General features: G+C 38.7%; 1 protein-coding gene across 4 annotated transcripts in view; it reads left to right on the top strand.

Moving 5' to 3' along the window:
- Nucleotides 1-2871: 2871 nt before the first annotated feature.
- Nucleotides 2872-16692, top strand: part of LOC127789324 (cyclin-T1-3-like) — a 41514-nt gene continuing 27693 nt past the window's right edge. The window contains exons 1-2 of one of the 4 annotated variants that reach the window (XM_052318219.1): nucleotides 2872-3264; nucleotides 9928-10248. In XM_052318219.1, the coding sequence (XP_052174179.1) occupies nucleotides 10040-10248 (209 nt within the window). In that variant the 5' untranslated portion in view covers nucleotides 2872-3264; nucleotides 9928-10039. Of the gene's footprint in view, nucleotides 3265-9909; nucleotides 10249-16692 lie in introns of those variants that run through there. The other 3 variants (XM_052318220.1, XM_052318223.1, XM_052318222.1) reach the window with 3 other exon arrangements.

Raw genomic sequence — 16692 nt, 5'->3', positions numbered from 1 at the left:
TCAACTAACATACCTATTGCTTAAGCATACAAGCTGTTGGCTCTGGCTTCCCTTTTAGTTGGAGGATGGTCTAATTTCTTTTACTAATATTTTTATCTTATGAAATTAAAATATCCTTAAATAAGATTAAGGTTTTTTTTTCGTCTTTTAAACTATGAAAATCATGCATAAGGAAAAAAAGAAACAAGAGTGAAAAAATCTATTTTTGATTGTGCAACTGTGATCAAATAAATGATCAGACAATGTTGAAATTTGGATGACGACTGCTTTCTGAGTAGTTTTACCCCATCTCTCTCTTGCTTCAACATCAGGAGGATGCACTCCTCCAATTCAAAGATTCATTACTTGCTAAGTTTCCTAGTAACACTCCTCCTCCTCCTCCGCCTCCTACTACTTTCTTCTTCTTCTTCTTCTTCCTCCTTTGATGGCACTGACACTGAGACTAGCCCACAGTCATGGAATTCAACCAATCCAGATTGCTGTCAGATGATCCATTGCATAGATGTTGAAAGCATTAACGAATGATCCACTCTTATTGAAGGTCTAATCCCCCACCTCTGGAATAAGAGGTCTGGTCAGGCTTCCCAGCCCCTGAGAAACGTGGCATTGGCGACACAATTGACCCTCGGGCTGAAGGCTCCTACCCAGAGATCGCAATTGTGGGTCCTGCGCATCTGTTTCACATCCTTAAAACCTTTTGGCCATGCATGTCTTCAGCTCATTGTTCACCCTCCCTTCATCCCACATAAACCCTTGAATGTTCTGTACTGCTCGAAAATGCACAAAAACCTTGAGAATGAAGGGTAATTAAGAGAGAGCAAAACTTGATAGTCTAACCCAAATTTAATGTCACATGTTATTGTATTCTTCAGTCTTCACACTTGAAACAAAATATAAAAATATGAAATCTTGACACTTAACCAGAAGACAATGTGCCACATACAGGTCATTCCATGCATTGTTGTAAAGATGTATTTTTTTATTCATGGGTTAACATTTTAATTTACAATTCTACACTATTTATTACATATTATTTATTCTACATATTATTGATTAATATATTCATTATGAAAATTGGTTAATAACATCTGTAGTAAATAATTAATATATTAGTATTTATAGTCTATTAGCAAGTTATATGCTAATATAATCTTCTTCTTCTTTTTTTTTTTTGTAGAACATGCTAATATATATAATCTACTACACTATCAGTACCTACGTATAATAAAAAAATTTATATAATTCTTATATTTATATGATATTAGTATTGTTGTATCTAAGAAAATTAATCTAACCTTAAAACTAAAATCAAGAGGGAGTGATCCAAAAGAGAAACTCAATAAGTTTTCGTGACATAATTGTTCTCATGAGACTTTTCCAAATATCTCTTTTATGTATTCTTAGTAGATATTCTCAGAGACCTCTCTAGGTACCACGAAAGACTCTTTTAAAGGCATTTTTTGCATCCAATAATATATCAAACTCACATCCAATATCTTTGTCTAAAAATCTAGAATAGATGATTCAGAAGACATGAACGGTTCTTCACTTGTCAACTTCAATTTCTATAAATAAAATGTGATTTATCAGATAGAGATAAGATTACAATATTTTTATTTTTTTATAAAGACTAACTTAAATATCGAATGACATGCGTAAAAAGTACCTTATAACCATCTCCAACCACACTCCCTATTCTACTTCTTATTATACTATAAATAATTAACTCCCTATTTTGATTTTGCTTAGAAAACTGTGCGTATTCTAACCACACTCCCTATTCTCCTCCCTATCACACTCCCTATCTCACTTATTTATTAATAAATTTCAATTTTATTTATTTTACCTCACTTATAATTTTTATTATTATAAGATTTTATTATTTATTTGATAATTTAATAATAAATATGACGGTATTAGATTTTTATAATATTTAATATATTTATAAATAAATTTACTAATATTTTTAAAAATAATTATTTAACAAAATTATTTAAAATATTTCATAATTCAAAATTTAATTGTCAAACTGCGTAAAAAATCACAAAAATAAATACTATCATTGTGATATAATAATTATTATTTTAAATACAACATTAAATAATCTAATTGAGTAATTTTGACATTCATTTTTATGATTAATTTCAAAACATTACATTAAAACATATAGAAAAATTATGTAATACACAAAATGAATTAAATACACATAATACACAATTTTTTTATATGTTTTAATGTAATATTTTGAAATTGATCCTAAAAATGAATGTCAAAATTACTCAATTAGATTATTTAATGTTATATTTAAAATAATTATTATTATATCATAAGGATAGTATTTATTTTTGTGATTTTTTACACAGTTTGACAATTAAATTTTGAATTATGAAAATATTTTAAATAATTTTGTTAAATAATTATTTTAAAAAATATTAAAATTTTTATTTATAAATATATTAAATATTATAAAAATTTAATACCATAATATTTATTATTAAATTATCAAATAAATAATAAAATCTTATAATAATAAAAATTATAAGTGAGGTAAAATAAATAGAATTGAAATTTATTAATAAATAAGTGAGATAGGGAATATGATAGGGAAGATAATAGGAAGTGTGGTTGGAGTACGCGTAGTTTTCTAAACAAAATCAGAATAGAGAGTAAATTATTTATAATATAATAGGGAGTAGAATAGGGAGTGTGTTGTTGGAGATGGCCTTAAAGATTAGAATCACTAGATCGATATTTTACAGTAATTATAAATTTATTGTTATATATAAGTAACGATAAAAATAATATTTTATTAATATATTCATATTAATATATATTAATATTAAATATTAATAAGAGGGCGGGAGGGGAAAATTGGGCCGCCCTCTCTTTCTCTAAAGCCCTAAATCCCTAAATCCATATCGGGACGGGGTCTTCCGATCTCTGCGTCTCCCCTCTGCTTTCTCTCTCTGCCGGCGGCCTCCACCGCCACCCAATCTCCATCGCCCCTGTTTTCTCCTTCATCCATCGAAGTCACCGTGGCGCCGTTCTGCCTCCTTCTCCGAGTGCCCCCTCTATCTACGTCCTCCGTCTCCAGCGCCACTCAATCACCGCAAGCCACCCTTTCGCCGCCGTCCGATTGCTATCGATGCCCCCGCAAGTCAGTGAGTTCGTGAGAGAAAGAAAGGAAAGCCACCGCAAGTCAGTAAGGAAGGGTACAGTTGTTGGCGGAGTTGGAGGGGAAGACGACGGTGGTTTGGACATAAGGTATGACCTTTTTGTTGTCCTTTTGAGAAACGTACACTTGTATGGTGATTCCTGAAAACCCTATTCATATTTTCACAGTTGGAGCTTCCCTTTTTGGTTTGAATTTGAAAACCCTATTTTCTTGTTGCTGTGCATTGTTCTGTTTTTGCATGTGATTTTACTCTACATTGTTGTATATGATTTCAACCGATCCTAATGAATATAAGCACCAACTTGCTAGTCGCTGTTTGGCACTGATTTAGTAGGAGCGATTGCAATTTACTTCAACTTCTTGTTGGAAGATTCTGCACGAACGAGGAACTTGGCTCTCGCGTTTGAACAAATTGGTACTTAAGTTCTCATTTTGAGAAGTAGTTTTAATTAAGCATGCTCAAGTTTGGATGTTAATCAAACCAAAAACTAGCATAAAGTTCCGTGGAGTAAACTAAGTGTCAGGTCCCGAGGGACTGACTTAGGATTTTAGAGAATGGGAGAGGGAAATCAGAAAGAATTGAGAGAGAAAGGAAGAATTGAGGGAGAATTCAATAGAATAGTGATAATATTTCTCAATGATGCTCGAGAGTGAGAGAGAGTATCCATATATAGCTAGGATTCCCTCCTAACGTGTTGTAACCGATTATAGCTATAGGGAATGTACAAGCTTGCATAGCAGCAACAAATTTTGTACTACTCCCTTAGCAACTAACTAACTCTGCCTATATCCTTTTTTATTTAGTCCCTCTATTACATTTAACTGCAAAACTACCTTTATCCCCACAGTACATGACAATTACCCCGCCCTTCAAAACTTTTCTTGTCCACAAGAAATATGGAGGAGGCTGGCCATGCGCGGGAATTGGTTCAAGATGTCCGGAAGATACTCCCGTGTGTTATCTTCTAAGTGTTGATTAGACCATTTAATGAGAACTTGAGTAATTGGAGCGCCTTGCTTGTAAATCACTCTTTTGTCCAGTATAGCTATAGGTTCCCAGAGAGGGTCTTCAACGTGGGGAAGATTTGGTAGGATGGAACTTGCTGGTTGTGCCCCCACTGCTTTCTTGAGGAGTGAAACATGAAAAACTAGGTGTATATTAGAACCCTCCGGTAATTTCAATCGGTATGCCACTGTTCCTATTCTTGCAATAACTGGAAAAGGCCCATAGAACTTTGGATGTAATTTAGAACCGGGGTGGGGAAGTAGTGTCCTGAGGTGTCCAGGTTTCAGCTTGAGATACACGATGTCACCAACTTGAAATTCTCTTTCACTCATTCTCTTGTCTGCAAATTGCTTAATCTTATTTTGAGAATTAGCTAGCTCTTCCTTAATCCCCTGCAAGGCTTGTTGCCTCTGTTGTAGGTATGCATCGAGGGAGGCCACAGTTGAATTATCTGCCAGGGCTGGTAGGAGTGGAGGTTTGTAACCGTAAAGGGCTTTAAAAGGGGACATTTTTATGGCTGAATGGTGGCTGGAATTATACTACCATTGAGCCATCGGAAGCCACTTGTGCCATGTCTTTGGTTGAAGGAAACAAGTACACCTGAGATACATTTCCAAACACCGATTAACCCTTTCGGTTTGCCCGTCCTATTCAGGGTGGTATGCATTGGACATTTTCAATTTCACTCCCAGTAATCCCATCAATTCCTTCCACAATCGACTAGTAAAGATTTTATCTCTATCAGAAACTATACCCTTGGGTGTTCCGTGTAGTTTCACCACTTGGTCTAGGAATATTTTGGCCACCTCTTGGGCAGTGCATGGGTGAATCAGTCGCATAAAATGCCCATATTTGGTAAAACGGTCCACAACTACCATAATGCAATCTTTACCTTTTGATTTGGGTAGCCCCTCGATAAAGTCCATTGATATATCTTCCGCTGGACCCCCAGGAGTATTTAGAGGTTGGAGTAGCCCAAGTGTTGCCACATTCTCTGGTTTGCACCGCCTGCAAGTATCACACCTGATCACAAACTCCATAACATCCTTCTTGAGTCTTGGCCATCGGAAGAGTTGCTTGACTCGATGATAGGTGTTTACAATACCCGAGTGTCCCCCGATGGGAAAGGCGTGCAGTGCCTCTATAATTCTCTTTTTCAGTGCTTCCTCCTCCCAATTACCATCTTCCCTCGGTGTCTAATCATCTCATTACTTAAAGTGTAGCCTGGTTTAGATGAGGGATCCACTACCAGCTGCTGTAAGAGTTCTCGGGTCTTTTCACTTGAGGAATAACTAGCAGCGATCTCTTGGCACCAATCTGGAACAATAGTTGAGATTGCAACTACACTTCCCTCTTCAAGACATCTGGATAGAGCATTTGTTGCTAGATTTTCTTTACCTTTCTTATATTGGATCACATAGTTCAAACCCATTAATTTAGTCATACCTTTCCGTTGTAGTTGTGTATGTAGCTTCTGTTGCAGCAAAAATTTGAGGCTCTCATGGTCAGTCTTGATTACAAAGCTTCCCCCTTCGAGATAATGGCGCCACTTTTCTACCACCATTAGCACAACCAAGAGTTCTTGCTCATAAATGCTCAACCCGAGGTGTCTTGGTGCAAGTGCTTGACTGAGGAAGGCTATGGGTTTGCCTTCTCGAACCAAGATTGCTCCAATCCCATTGTTGCTTGCATCGGTTTCTAGGATGAACTGTTTGTTAAAATCAGGTAAACCTAGAGTTGGCACTTCGTTCATAGCCTGCTTAAGTTTGCAGAAAGCTTCCTCGGCCTCAACATCCCACTTGAACCCATATTTCTTCAACAGGTTAGTGAGGGGCTGATTGATTATGCCATACCCTTTAACGAACTGGCAATAGTATCTGGTTAACCCTAAGAATCCTCTCAACCCTTTCACATTGTGCGGCCTGGGCCAGGACACCATTGCCATTACCTTACTTGGGTCAGTGCTTACCCCTGAACTGGAGATGATATGCCCAAGATATTCCACTTGTTGCTTAGCAAAAATACACTTTGACTCCTTAACATACAACTTATTGATTCTAAGGACCTCAAAGGTAATTTTTAGGTGGCTTAGGTGCTGTGCAAAGGTAGGGCTGTAAATTAAGATGTCATCAAAGAGTACTAGGATAAATCTACGCAAGTATGGTTCAAAAATTTTGTTCATTAATGCTTGAAAAGTTGCGGGAGCGTTTGTTAGGTCAAAGGGCATTACAAGAAACTCGTAATGCCCTTGATGAGTGGTAAAAGCTGTCTTAGGGATATCTTCAGGACGCATCCTAATTTGATGGTAGCTTGATCGGAGATCTAACTTGGTAAAGACAGAGGCATTTTTTAGTTCATCAAGGAGATCTTCCACAATTGGGATGAGAAACTTGTTTTTGATGGTCATGGCATTAAGTTGATGATAGTCAACACAAAACCTCCATGACCTATCATTTTTCTTAACAAGCAATATGGGTGATGCAAATGGGCTATGGTTGGGTTGAATAATGGACTTGTTCAACATATTTTTGATGAGTTTTTCTATCTTGGTTTTCTGTCTGGGTGGGTATCGATAGGCTCTTAGGTTAACAGGTTATGCATTAGGCTTAAGGTTGATAGCATGGTCATAGGATCTCTTGGGTGGTAGGGAATTTGGCTCGGAAAAGAGGTCCTTAAATTCTAGTAACAGTATGTTAAGTGAGTCAAATTCGTGTACCTGCCATGGGCTATGAGGGTTACTGTCGAGTGTCCTTGCCAGCTGATGCTCAGCTCCTTGCTCCCCGAGGGCAACTTCCATGGTATGGATAGAAAATAGTCAAGCCACCTGTGATAACTTGTTCTTGAGTATCCTTTGTAACCTCTTTCCCGAGATGATTTTGCATGCTCCTACCTCTGGGTTGCCCGTTAAAACCTTCTTGTTGCCATCCTTTTCAAAGGTCACTTCCATTCTATTGAAATCAAAACTGATTGGACTAGCTCCCTTCATCCAATCTACTCCTAACACAACATCACAGCCTCTCAACTTTAGCAACCTCAAGTCAGTTGAGAAATTTTCTCTATTCATCTCCCAACAAAAATCCCTACAGGCAGACTGACTCAACACCTTGTTGTCGTTGGCAACCGTTACTGATTAAGGGAATGAAAGGATTGACTTCACACCCTAATTTTCTTGCTGCAACTTCATCCAAGAAGCTGTGGGTACTCCCACTATCAATGAGAACCATGATTGGATTGTTGTTTACCCTTCCTTCTACCTTGATAACCTTACTATGGTTAACTCCTTTCAAAGCATGTAATGAAATCTCCCCTTGGTCCTCCCTCTCATTTTTAGAGAGTTCCTCTCCTTCCTCATTGTCCTCATCTTCCCCTTCCAATAGCAGTAGTTGTCTCTTACACTTGTGGCCCACGAAATACTTGTCTTCACATTTGTAGCATAGACCAGCTACTCGCCTTTGCTCCATCAGTTTACCTCCAGGGGGGAGCAGGGTTGGTGGAAGGTAGAGCTAGGACACCTCTTCCTTGGAACCCACCTTCTCTGGGTGGCAACCTATTCCTAGCTTGCTAGCCTCCTGTGAACACTCCTTTCGCCTAATTCCTTTGTTTCTTGGCCATCGCATCAACAATCATCTCTTGTAACCTCGCGCTCTCCGCAACCTGTTTCACCGTGTGAGGCTGCATCATCTTCACCATCGGTCTGATCTCATCCCCTAGGCCACTAATGAAGCTCGAAACGTAATACTCCTCGGACAGCTGAGGATTATGTTCCATCATCAGCGACCTAAGCTCCTTGAATTTTTGCTGATAGATCTGGACCGTCTCCTCTTGTTTGAGTTTGTTAAATTCTTCGATTATGTCCCTCATGCATTTATCTCCGAACCTTGCACACAAATCTTCTACAAACACACCCTAGGGGCTTCCCTCCTTGACCGTGAGCCACCCTTGATACCAAGCATCTCCCATATCATTCAGGTAGTCAAAAGCCATGGTGATCTTCTGCTATTTTGGAATTTGATATAAGGAGAATACTTGTTCGCATCTTCTCGACCACCACCTTGGGTTCTCTCCTTCAAACAATGGAATCTCGAGCTTCAGCATGGGGTAGCTCGGATGGTGTCAATTAGTCGACGCTCTCGGCCTCCTTTCCCTTACATTCTCCCCCATTGTGTCCGTATCAAACTCGAACTCCGACGTTCCCACCGGTCAGGGTTCTACCCCTACTGCTAGAAAAATGGGCTCCGTTTGGTCTCTCGGAGGAAACTCAGGAGAGAGCCTTAATGGTTGCTGCTGGGTGAACATTCGCGCGATCATTTGCATTTGTTCCATCATTTGCTCCCGAAAGATAGTGCTTTGCTTGCAACTCTCTAGCCTCCAACGTTCCATTGCCTGGTCAATTCTGGAATCAACTCCCGCTCCAATCGATAGTTTGAGTGTCCCCATTCGATTTTGTACCTCCGCTATTGCTGTCGTCATTTGTTGTAGCTGAGATTCCATCTGCTTCATTCTTGTCCCGTCGACCATGGTTGTCACACAATGCCCAAGAATGTTGCTCTGATACCAGATTGTCAGGTCCCGAGGGATTGACTTAGGATTTTAGAGAATGGGAGAGGGAAATTAGAAAGAATTGAGAGAGAAAGGAAGAATTGAGGGAGAATTCAATATAATAGTGATAATATTTCTTAATGATGCTCGAGAGGGAGAGAGAGTATCCATATATAGCTAGGATTCCCTCATCATGTGTTGTAACCGATTACAGTTATAGGGAATGTACAAGCTTGCATAGCAGCAACAAATTCTGTACTACTCCCTCGGCAGCTAACTAACTCTGCCTATATCCTTTCTTATTTAGTCCCTCTATTACATTTAATTGCAAAGCTACTCTTATCCCGGTGCATGACACTAAGATTACTAATATTTCAATTTTTAATCCGAGGATTAGGGTTTGTGTAATAGATTGTTGGTAGGCCGGAAGCCACTTAGGCCCTTGGTTTTTAATCTTGTGATTGGTTGGTTTTTGGGAGGCATTGAGTATATTACTTGGTCTTAGGAATCGACAAGTTAGCTTCAGTTAGCACTTTTGGGTGAGGACCTTCATGGTATGGTTTCTCAAAAGAGTATTGTGATTATGATCTCATTCAAGATAATGTATTTTGTATCAAACTAAATGAATAGAAAGCTATGAAAGATAAAAATAATCAAGATATGAAACTTAAATTTTGAACTCAAATTGATTTGATCCTTACTCAGTTGATCTTATCATAATCTGATCGATTTGGTCCGAAGCTTAACTGATCATAATCTGTAGCATCTCCCCTGAATTTCAGTTTCTCGAATGGCAGGTTTATTATGTAAGTAAAAAAAAGCAGTTCATTGACATGATTTACGAGTTTGTTATCTCCTTCCAGTTTACTGCTTCCAAATCTGTTTAATCTAGGTTTTGTACTGTGTATATCTCGCAGTCCTTCAGTAAGTTGTCATTTTAATGAGAAAGAGAAACAGGGTGATAATTTTGTCTAAACTATAAGTTCATACAACTTTCTACTCTATTAGGTGGTTGTGCTCTTACTTAGAAGTTTTTATGTTAGGTTATTGTATGAAAGAAGAAAGTGTTGTCTTTAATTAGTAATGTTGACTTGTGCATACTTTTTCTTAGATAGCTAAGCTCTTTATGCTTGCATTAGGAACTTGTGCAAGTTGTTTTATTTGCTTGAGACCTAATATTCTGAGTTAGCTTTTAATCTGAACACAGGAGGCTGCTGATTTGATCATTTAGCAGGCAAGGCCTCCTCTGTAAGAAGGGAGAGATAAAGAAAAACTTGAACTTCTAGTTCAAAGATATTTTTTCTCCCAAAGAGATATACATGGCCGGTATGGTGCCTGGTGATTCTTCTCAGCAGGGAGGGTATGAAGACAGCAAATCATCTCAGGATGGTGGCCGATGGTATTTCTCTAGGAAGGAAATAGACGAAAATTCCCCATCCAGACTAGATGGTATTGATTTGAAGAAAGAGACATATCTACGCAAGTCATATTGTACATTCTTACAAGATTTGGGCATGAGACTTAAAGTGTAAGTCCTGAAACCTTCAAATTAATATTTTGAATTCTCTTTCCTTCTCATTTTTTCTTTTTTCCCCCCCCCCCTTCATATTGAACTTCTCATTTGCTATTATTTGTTCTTACAACATTTGCTTATTTTATGCTTCAATATATTCTTGCTTGATAAAAATATTATTCTGGCATTGACTGTGGACAGAATTACAAATATATATATATATATTGTCATGACCCTAGGGTTTAGCTAGGGTCTTAGAAGTAATTGGAAGGAATTTTGGGGAAGAAATAGAGAAGAATTGAAGAGGGAGATTGAATAGAATTAGGGAGAGAAGGAACGAGAGAGAGAGAGAGAGAGAGAGAGAGAGAGAGAGAGAGAGAGAGAGATATTGGAATTTTAATTATCATTCAACATGTCTTTTCCCTTCCCCTACCAACAGCCTTTTATAGGCTTCCTTTAACAAAAATAACAGCATCCATGTGCTGTAACTGTATTACAAAATATCTCCTAACAACTTGCTAAGTCTATTACTATAATGCCCTTCTATGGAATCTTGGGTCATGACAATTCCCCTCCCCTTGAGAGAGTTCTTGTCCCCAAGAACTTCAACAATTGGTCATTGCTATTAACCAATTCTAGCTTTCTCAATCCCAGTCATGCCTCTTTCCTTCTTTCTTCTTTTAGGCTTCTTCTTCTTCATTTGTAGGTTCTCAAGATTAATTCCAAGACTAAGCTGGCGCAAGACTCCAGCAGAAGAAACTTTATCAAGTTCAAGTCTGATGCACCCAAGTCCTGCAATGGTTGTCCAATTACACTCAATCCCCCCATCCAATACGAGGAAGGATGACATACCTACCTCCATAGCAACCTCTACTCTATTTCCATTCATCCCATGGCCTTGCTTTGTTTCAGCAATATCCACCTTAATCCTTGCCAATGATTTCTCAGCGGCTACCATATGCACTTCATCCTTTCCATCTTTTCCCACACGATTTATAGCTTGCTTATTAACTAAATCCGTCGCTTCCTCTTCCTTCAATAATCCTTCATTTTTTAACAGCCAGTTCTGACAAGGTATTAGCTCCTTCCATTGTTGCAGAGCTGGTTGCAAAGCAGCTGTGGCCGAATTCATGTCCAAGTCTCCCAATTTCTTGCTGGCTCCCATCAGTATTGTTTTCTGATTGACTTCCCCAATCATTTCTTGGTTTGGACCTCATCGATTATCACCTAGAACATCCTTAATGATGATTGCAGTTTCAATTATGATCTCCGGATTCTCTGCAAGTAATTCGACAACTTCTTTTCCCTTTTGTAGGCTGCAATTCCCCTCTATTTGGACTTCTTTTTCAGCAATATCAGATGATCCCTCTGCATTGGCTGCCCTATCAATCTGTTCATTATAGATTCCCGTTGAAGGATGTAATCCATCACCAATATCATCTCTGATGCTGCCAACATCCTTCTTGATATTGCTGCCTAATTTCAAATACCCAAGCACATATTCAGAAGTCAATGATGAATTAGTTTCCCACCTTCTTGTCTTTTCCTTCGGCTTCTCCATTTTAAGAAACTCCTCCTTTTTAAAACTTTCATAATAGTCATCAAAGTATTCGGCAAGAAAACTGTAATGATACTCCTTAGATAGTATCATTGCAAACTTTTGCAACTTCTCGTGTAACATTCGACCGAATTCCTTGTACTCTTCATGAATCCCATTGCTTGTTCCTTTGTCCCTGTTGCTGCCAACTGAAAATGCAGCCTCCTTTGGCTGCCATTGAGGCTTCATTTTAGCTGAAAATGAAGCATTCTTCTGCTGTAATTGAGACTCCATTGGACTCCTTCGTGTGCTACTTTCCAAGGCTTCACAAGCAGGACATTCCATTGAAAATGCAGCATCCTTCGGCTGCAATTGAGGCTGCTCTCTTGCATGAAAATTAAACACTGAAAATGCAACATCATTCGGCTGCAATTGAGACCCCATTTGTTTCATGTGTGCCCTACTTCCCTTAGCTGATTTTTCACAATCAGCATACTTTGAAGACCAAGGAGCTATAAACATACTGTTCTTCTTTGCCTCTCCCATTCAAACAAAGTTAACTAGAATTCAAAGTTGAAATTACCCTTTGTTTACTGTTGTAACATTTGTATTAGATTAGTCAAAATGTAAATCATGTACTTTGTATTGCTGCATATTCTATTTCTTGTTTTAGTGTTAAAATCAATTGTTCTTCTAGAAGGTCTGTTTCTAGAAGAAGACAGTTGGCCTTATGAATTAGTTATTCTGTTAGGCGGTTAGTTAGTTTTATATCTTGTGCTCCGCCACCTCTATATCCTATAAATAGGGGTCGTGGATAGGTTTGTAAGGGGGAGAGTCTTAGTGTGCCAGAAATCGTAAAGGATTGTTTTCGGTTTACTGTCTTGATTTGGGATTGAGTGCGAGAGGTTGGGAGTGGCTGGTTCTTAGCTTGTGTTTCCTATTTTCCCTATAGCTTTCAGTGTATATGGGCAAGAGGGATTAAGTTCTCGTTGTAATCATCCTTGGGTGTTCAAGATAGTGGATTTCAGTGGCGCCTAAGCAGTCTGGATGTAGGTCTTGGATTTCAAGACCGAACCAGGATAAATCTTGCTGTTTTCTGTAGTTGTGTTGTTTTTTTTATGTTTTTTGTTATCAGTGTATTCTTGGGTTAAAATAGGGAGCTGGTTGAGTTGAGAGAATAGACTAGAAAGTTGTGAGATACTCTAACATTTACCTTACTAGTAGCCTAGAATTCGATTGAAATCACCTCCTATTACGCCTGCAGAAATTCGAACACTGACTGTCTGCTTCACCACTGGAATCGGCTGGGCTCGAATCTGCTTTTCCTTCCACGTTCGGCCTCAACTTTCAGCCCAAGCTCAACCTTCGTAACCTTCGGAAAGTGATCGGTGAGTAGTTGTCGGAACTTCCAGTTCCATTGACTCATTGGACTTCAGAATTCACTGCTCAATCAATTCACCGGAATTGCTGAAAACACTGTCGGACTAGTCAGGCCAAGTCGCCTTCAATCCTCCTCAACTTGGACCTTAACTATGGAAACTGATATCCCTGCCTTACACTCAAATCAAAATCATAGCCAAAGAATAGCTACTGCCCAAATCACCGTCCAGGGCTCCCAACACAATTTGCAATCGCTTCTAATTCCAAAATCACCAGAATTCACTGCCAGTTCAATCGCTACACCCACTCCCGAGTCCAACCCACTGCATCGCAACACTCCCCAGTCCAAATTGTGGCACCCACTAAACCACTAATACCTCGGATCCCACATGCAATTGCCTTGATTCGGCCGTTGCTTCCAAAATTCAAGTGCTCAGCCTAATTTGTTCCTGAAAGTTGCTTGGTCAATGGTTAGGACTACCAATTCCGTTGAATTCACCAGACCACCTGAATCGCCTCAAGCCTCGCTGCCTCAATCGCGTAACTCCTTGAGAATTGGTCGGATTTGCTTTGCTACTAGATTGAAATTGCCGTTGGTCATCAATCGCCCAAGAAGCTGGACTAGCCTCATTAGCACGCCTTCACAATCTGAATCTTACGCATTGATAACAAAACTCCCAGATTTGCTCCTCACTGTTTTTGTTGAAATGGTCGACCAATCAAGGCGGCAGCACCAGTAACAATTGATTGATTCATGCTTGCCTCACCTAGAATTGTTGCTCGATCAATCCAAGTCCAATTCCTCCTTGCACCGGTCACCACCCAATCATCGTCCACAAGCTCCAATCGTGAATCCTCTTGGCTTGCTCGCCTTCAATTCCGGACAAGATTGGGGTCTTAGCCATGAGCCGTCAGCCTCTTGCACTGATCGCTCTCCACACAAGATTACAGCGGATTCAAGATTGCCCAAGCTCTGTGTGCGTTTGCTGAGATTCAATGACCGGAGCGACTCGAAAAATAGTAGTGAATCAACCTGCTGCTTCGAAATTCAATAGTCAAACCTTTTGTTTTTCTTCCACAACCAAGGTCGCCTTCCTTGATCGAACAATACTTATGAATTTTTCAAGCCGAGAGCCACTCCTCCGTCGGACTAATTGGAACCGAATTCGTTGAATTTAGTTCACTTCACCTAACGTTCACACCTATTGTCATTGATCAACTCAATTGTTTGATTAATTCCCCTGTTGCTTTTGGTTTTCGTAGTCGTCTTCACAGTCCGATAACCAATCCTCCTTGCGTTGGACAACAACCGTCAATTCCCGTCGACATTAATCAACAAGAAAAACCGCCGAGGAACGATGCTCTGATACCAATTTGTCATGACCCTAGGGTTTAGCTAGGGTCTTAGAAGTAATTGGAAGGAATTTTGGGGAAGAAATAGAGAAGAATTGAAGAGGGAGATTGAATAGAATTAGGGAGGGAGAGAGAGAGAGAGAGAGAGGAATTTCAATTATCATTCAACATGTCTTTTCTCTTCCCCTACCAACAGCCTTTTATAGGCTTCCTCTAATAAAAATAACAGCATCCACGTGTTGTAACAGCATTATAAAATATCTCCTAACAACTTGTTAAATCTATTACTATAATGCCCTTCTATGGAATCTTGGGTCATGACATATATATATATATTTCTGTATAGATGCCGAGCTGCTGGAACTCTATTTAGGTTTAAATGAGAAAAAAGAAAAGAAAAGAAAAGAAAAAAGTGAAGAAGAGCTATCAATAGTTGCATCTAATGTGACCCTCATGTAATAAATGCTCAGAAAGTTGCCAACTACACAAACAAATTGTCCCCAAAATGCCTGTAAGTTTAATAGCAAATTTGATAGTAGGGTCAGATATAATTTATTGATAGTAAAAGGCAACAATTAATCAATGCACACAAGTTCATACTTCATAGAAGTTGACTTGAAAGTTAAGCCATCCAGTTTGTTGTTGGTTTGGTTATAGGTCTTGGGGATGCTTGGACCTCGAAATATATGGTGTTTTAGGACATGTTACTGAAATTTTGTTATACTTATGATTAAAGAGGTGTTACTAAGAGCTGAAACTTTAGATTAATATCCCCCAAGTTGTTGGTGAACTTTGTTATACTAGCCTGATTGAGAACTTGGGCCCTTCCGTGGCTTTTGTAACAGTTTTCTCTTGTGAGCCATGGCTTCTTGTAATAAGTACACCATAATCGATCTTGGCTTGATGTTTTTGCTGAATCTGGCTTTTGGTTGTCCAAGGTTGCTGCTGTCCTTGTCCCCTTTTGATACCATGGCTGACCCTTCTGTTGGTTGGGTCACAACTCAAGCATAACTGTCCCTCGACTCTCTTCAGTTCTTATAATAGAAAAAGCTTAAGTTAATGATGGTAGCCACTTCTTTCCTAGTACTTGAACTTGAACCTGATCAAAGTCCACTTCAAACCTACCAGAAACTCAAATATCTGATCTCTCTTCATATAACTTTGAAGAGTATTAGCATCTGTTGGGCATTTCATCTGTACATGTTTTGATAGTGGTCTATTTCAAGCCAAAGTCCCTTTGTGACATTGTAGTACTTGGTGACCCTTTGTGACATTGTAGTACTTGGTGATTGAAAGAGTACCTTGTTTTGTCATAGAAATCTCCGTCGTTCAAATATGATTGCTTCGTCTTGAGCTTTGGAGTATGACTGACAAACAGTTTCCCAAATCTCTTAGGCAGTGGGATGAGACATATAGTTTTTGCTGATTTTAGGTTGCATTGAGCTCCATAACCATGACATTATCATGGAATATTCTTCATCCCAGGCTTGAAACTTGGAATCCTCTTTGCTAGGTCCAGTTCCTTCAAGGTGGCTAAGCTTTCCTCTCCCTTTAAGATGTGTCTCCACAATTTGTGACCACTGAATATAATTCTTTCCATAAAGTCGATATTCTCGCATACTCATAAGTTCCCCATTCAATGAATTAGTTGATGGTTGTGGAATTCTATGAGGCCGTGAGTTCAATTTTACCTTCTTGTGGGATTATGCAATCGCTTATGTTTACTCGAAGGTCCAGGCCCTGAGTTTTAGCTTGTAGCGAATTTATCCGTCCAAGCAGTTCATGGGTTTTAGAGAGGGTAGGATAATTCGGTGCAAAAGTTGTTCTATTATATGTATTAGGGACCCCTCGAGTTTCTCATATTACCAACAAAAAAAAAAAGAGAATGTTGCTTGATGGTGCTAATCAACCTCAAATTTAATTAAGTTAAATTAATTAAATTTAACTAATATGTAATTTCTTTTTTCCTAATATGTTTTTCCATTTGGTTTAATTTTAGTCACTTAAATTTTTTTTTTTTTTTTTAAGTTTAATAGAACTTGAGAGTGACAAAAATATTAGTTAGATAATCAACTTTAACATTGAAGATGGCAATCTACATTAATATATTATAACAAAATAAATTGTTAGAGTATCTCACAGCTTTCCACTCTATTCTCTCAACCCAACCAGCTTCCTACCACAAGAAT

This window comes from Diospyros lotus, chromosome 13 (assembly GCF_014633365.1).
Source record: "Diospyros lotus cultivar Yz01 chromosome 13, ASM1463336v1, whole genome shotgun sequence".
Taxonomy (NCBI): Eukaryota; Viridiplantae; Streptophyta; class Magnoliopsida; order Ericales; family Ebenaceae; genus Diospyros; species Diospyros lotus.
The sequence above is the reverse complement of the archived record's forward strand: the minus strand, read 5'-3'. Positions and strand labels throughout refer to the sequence as shown.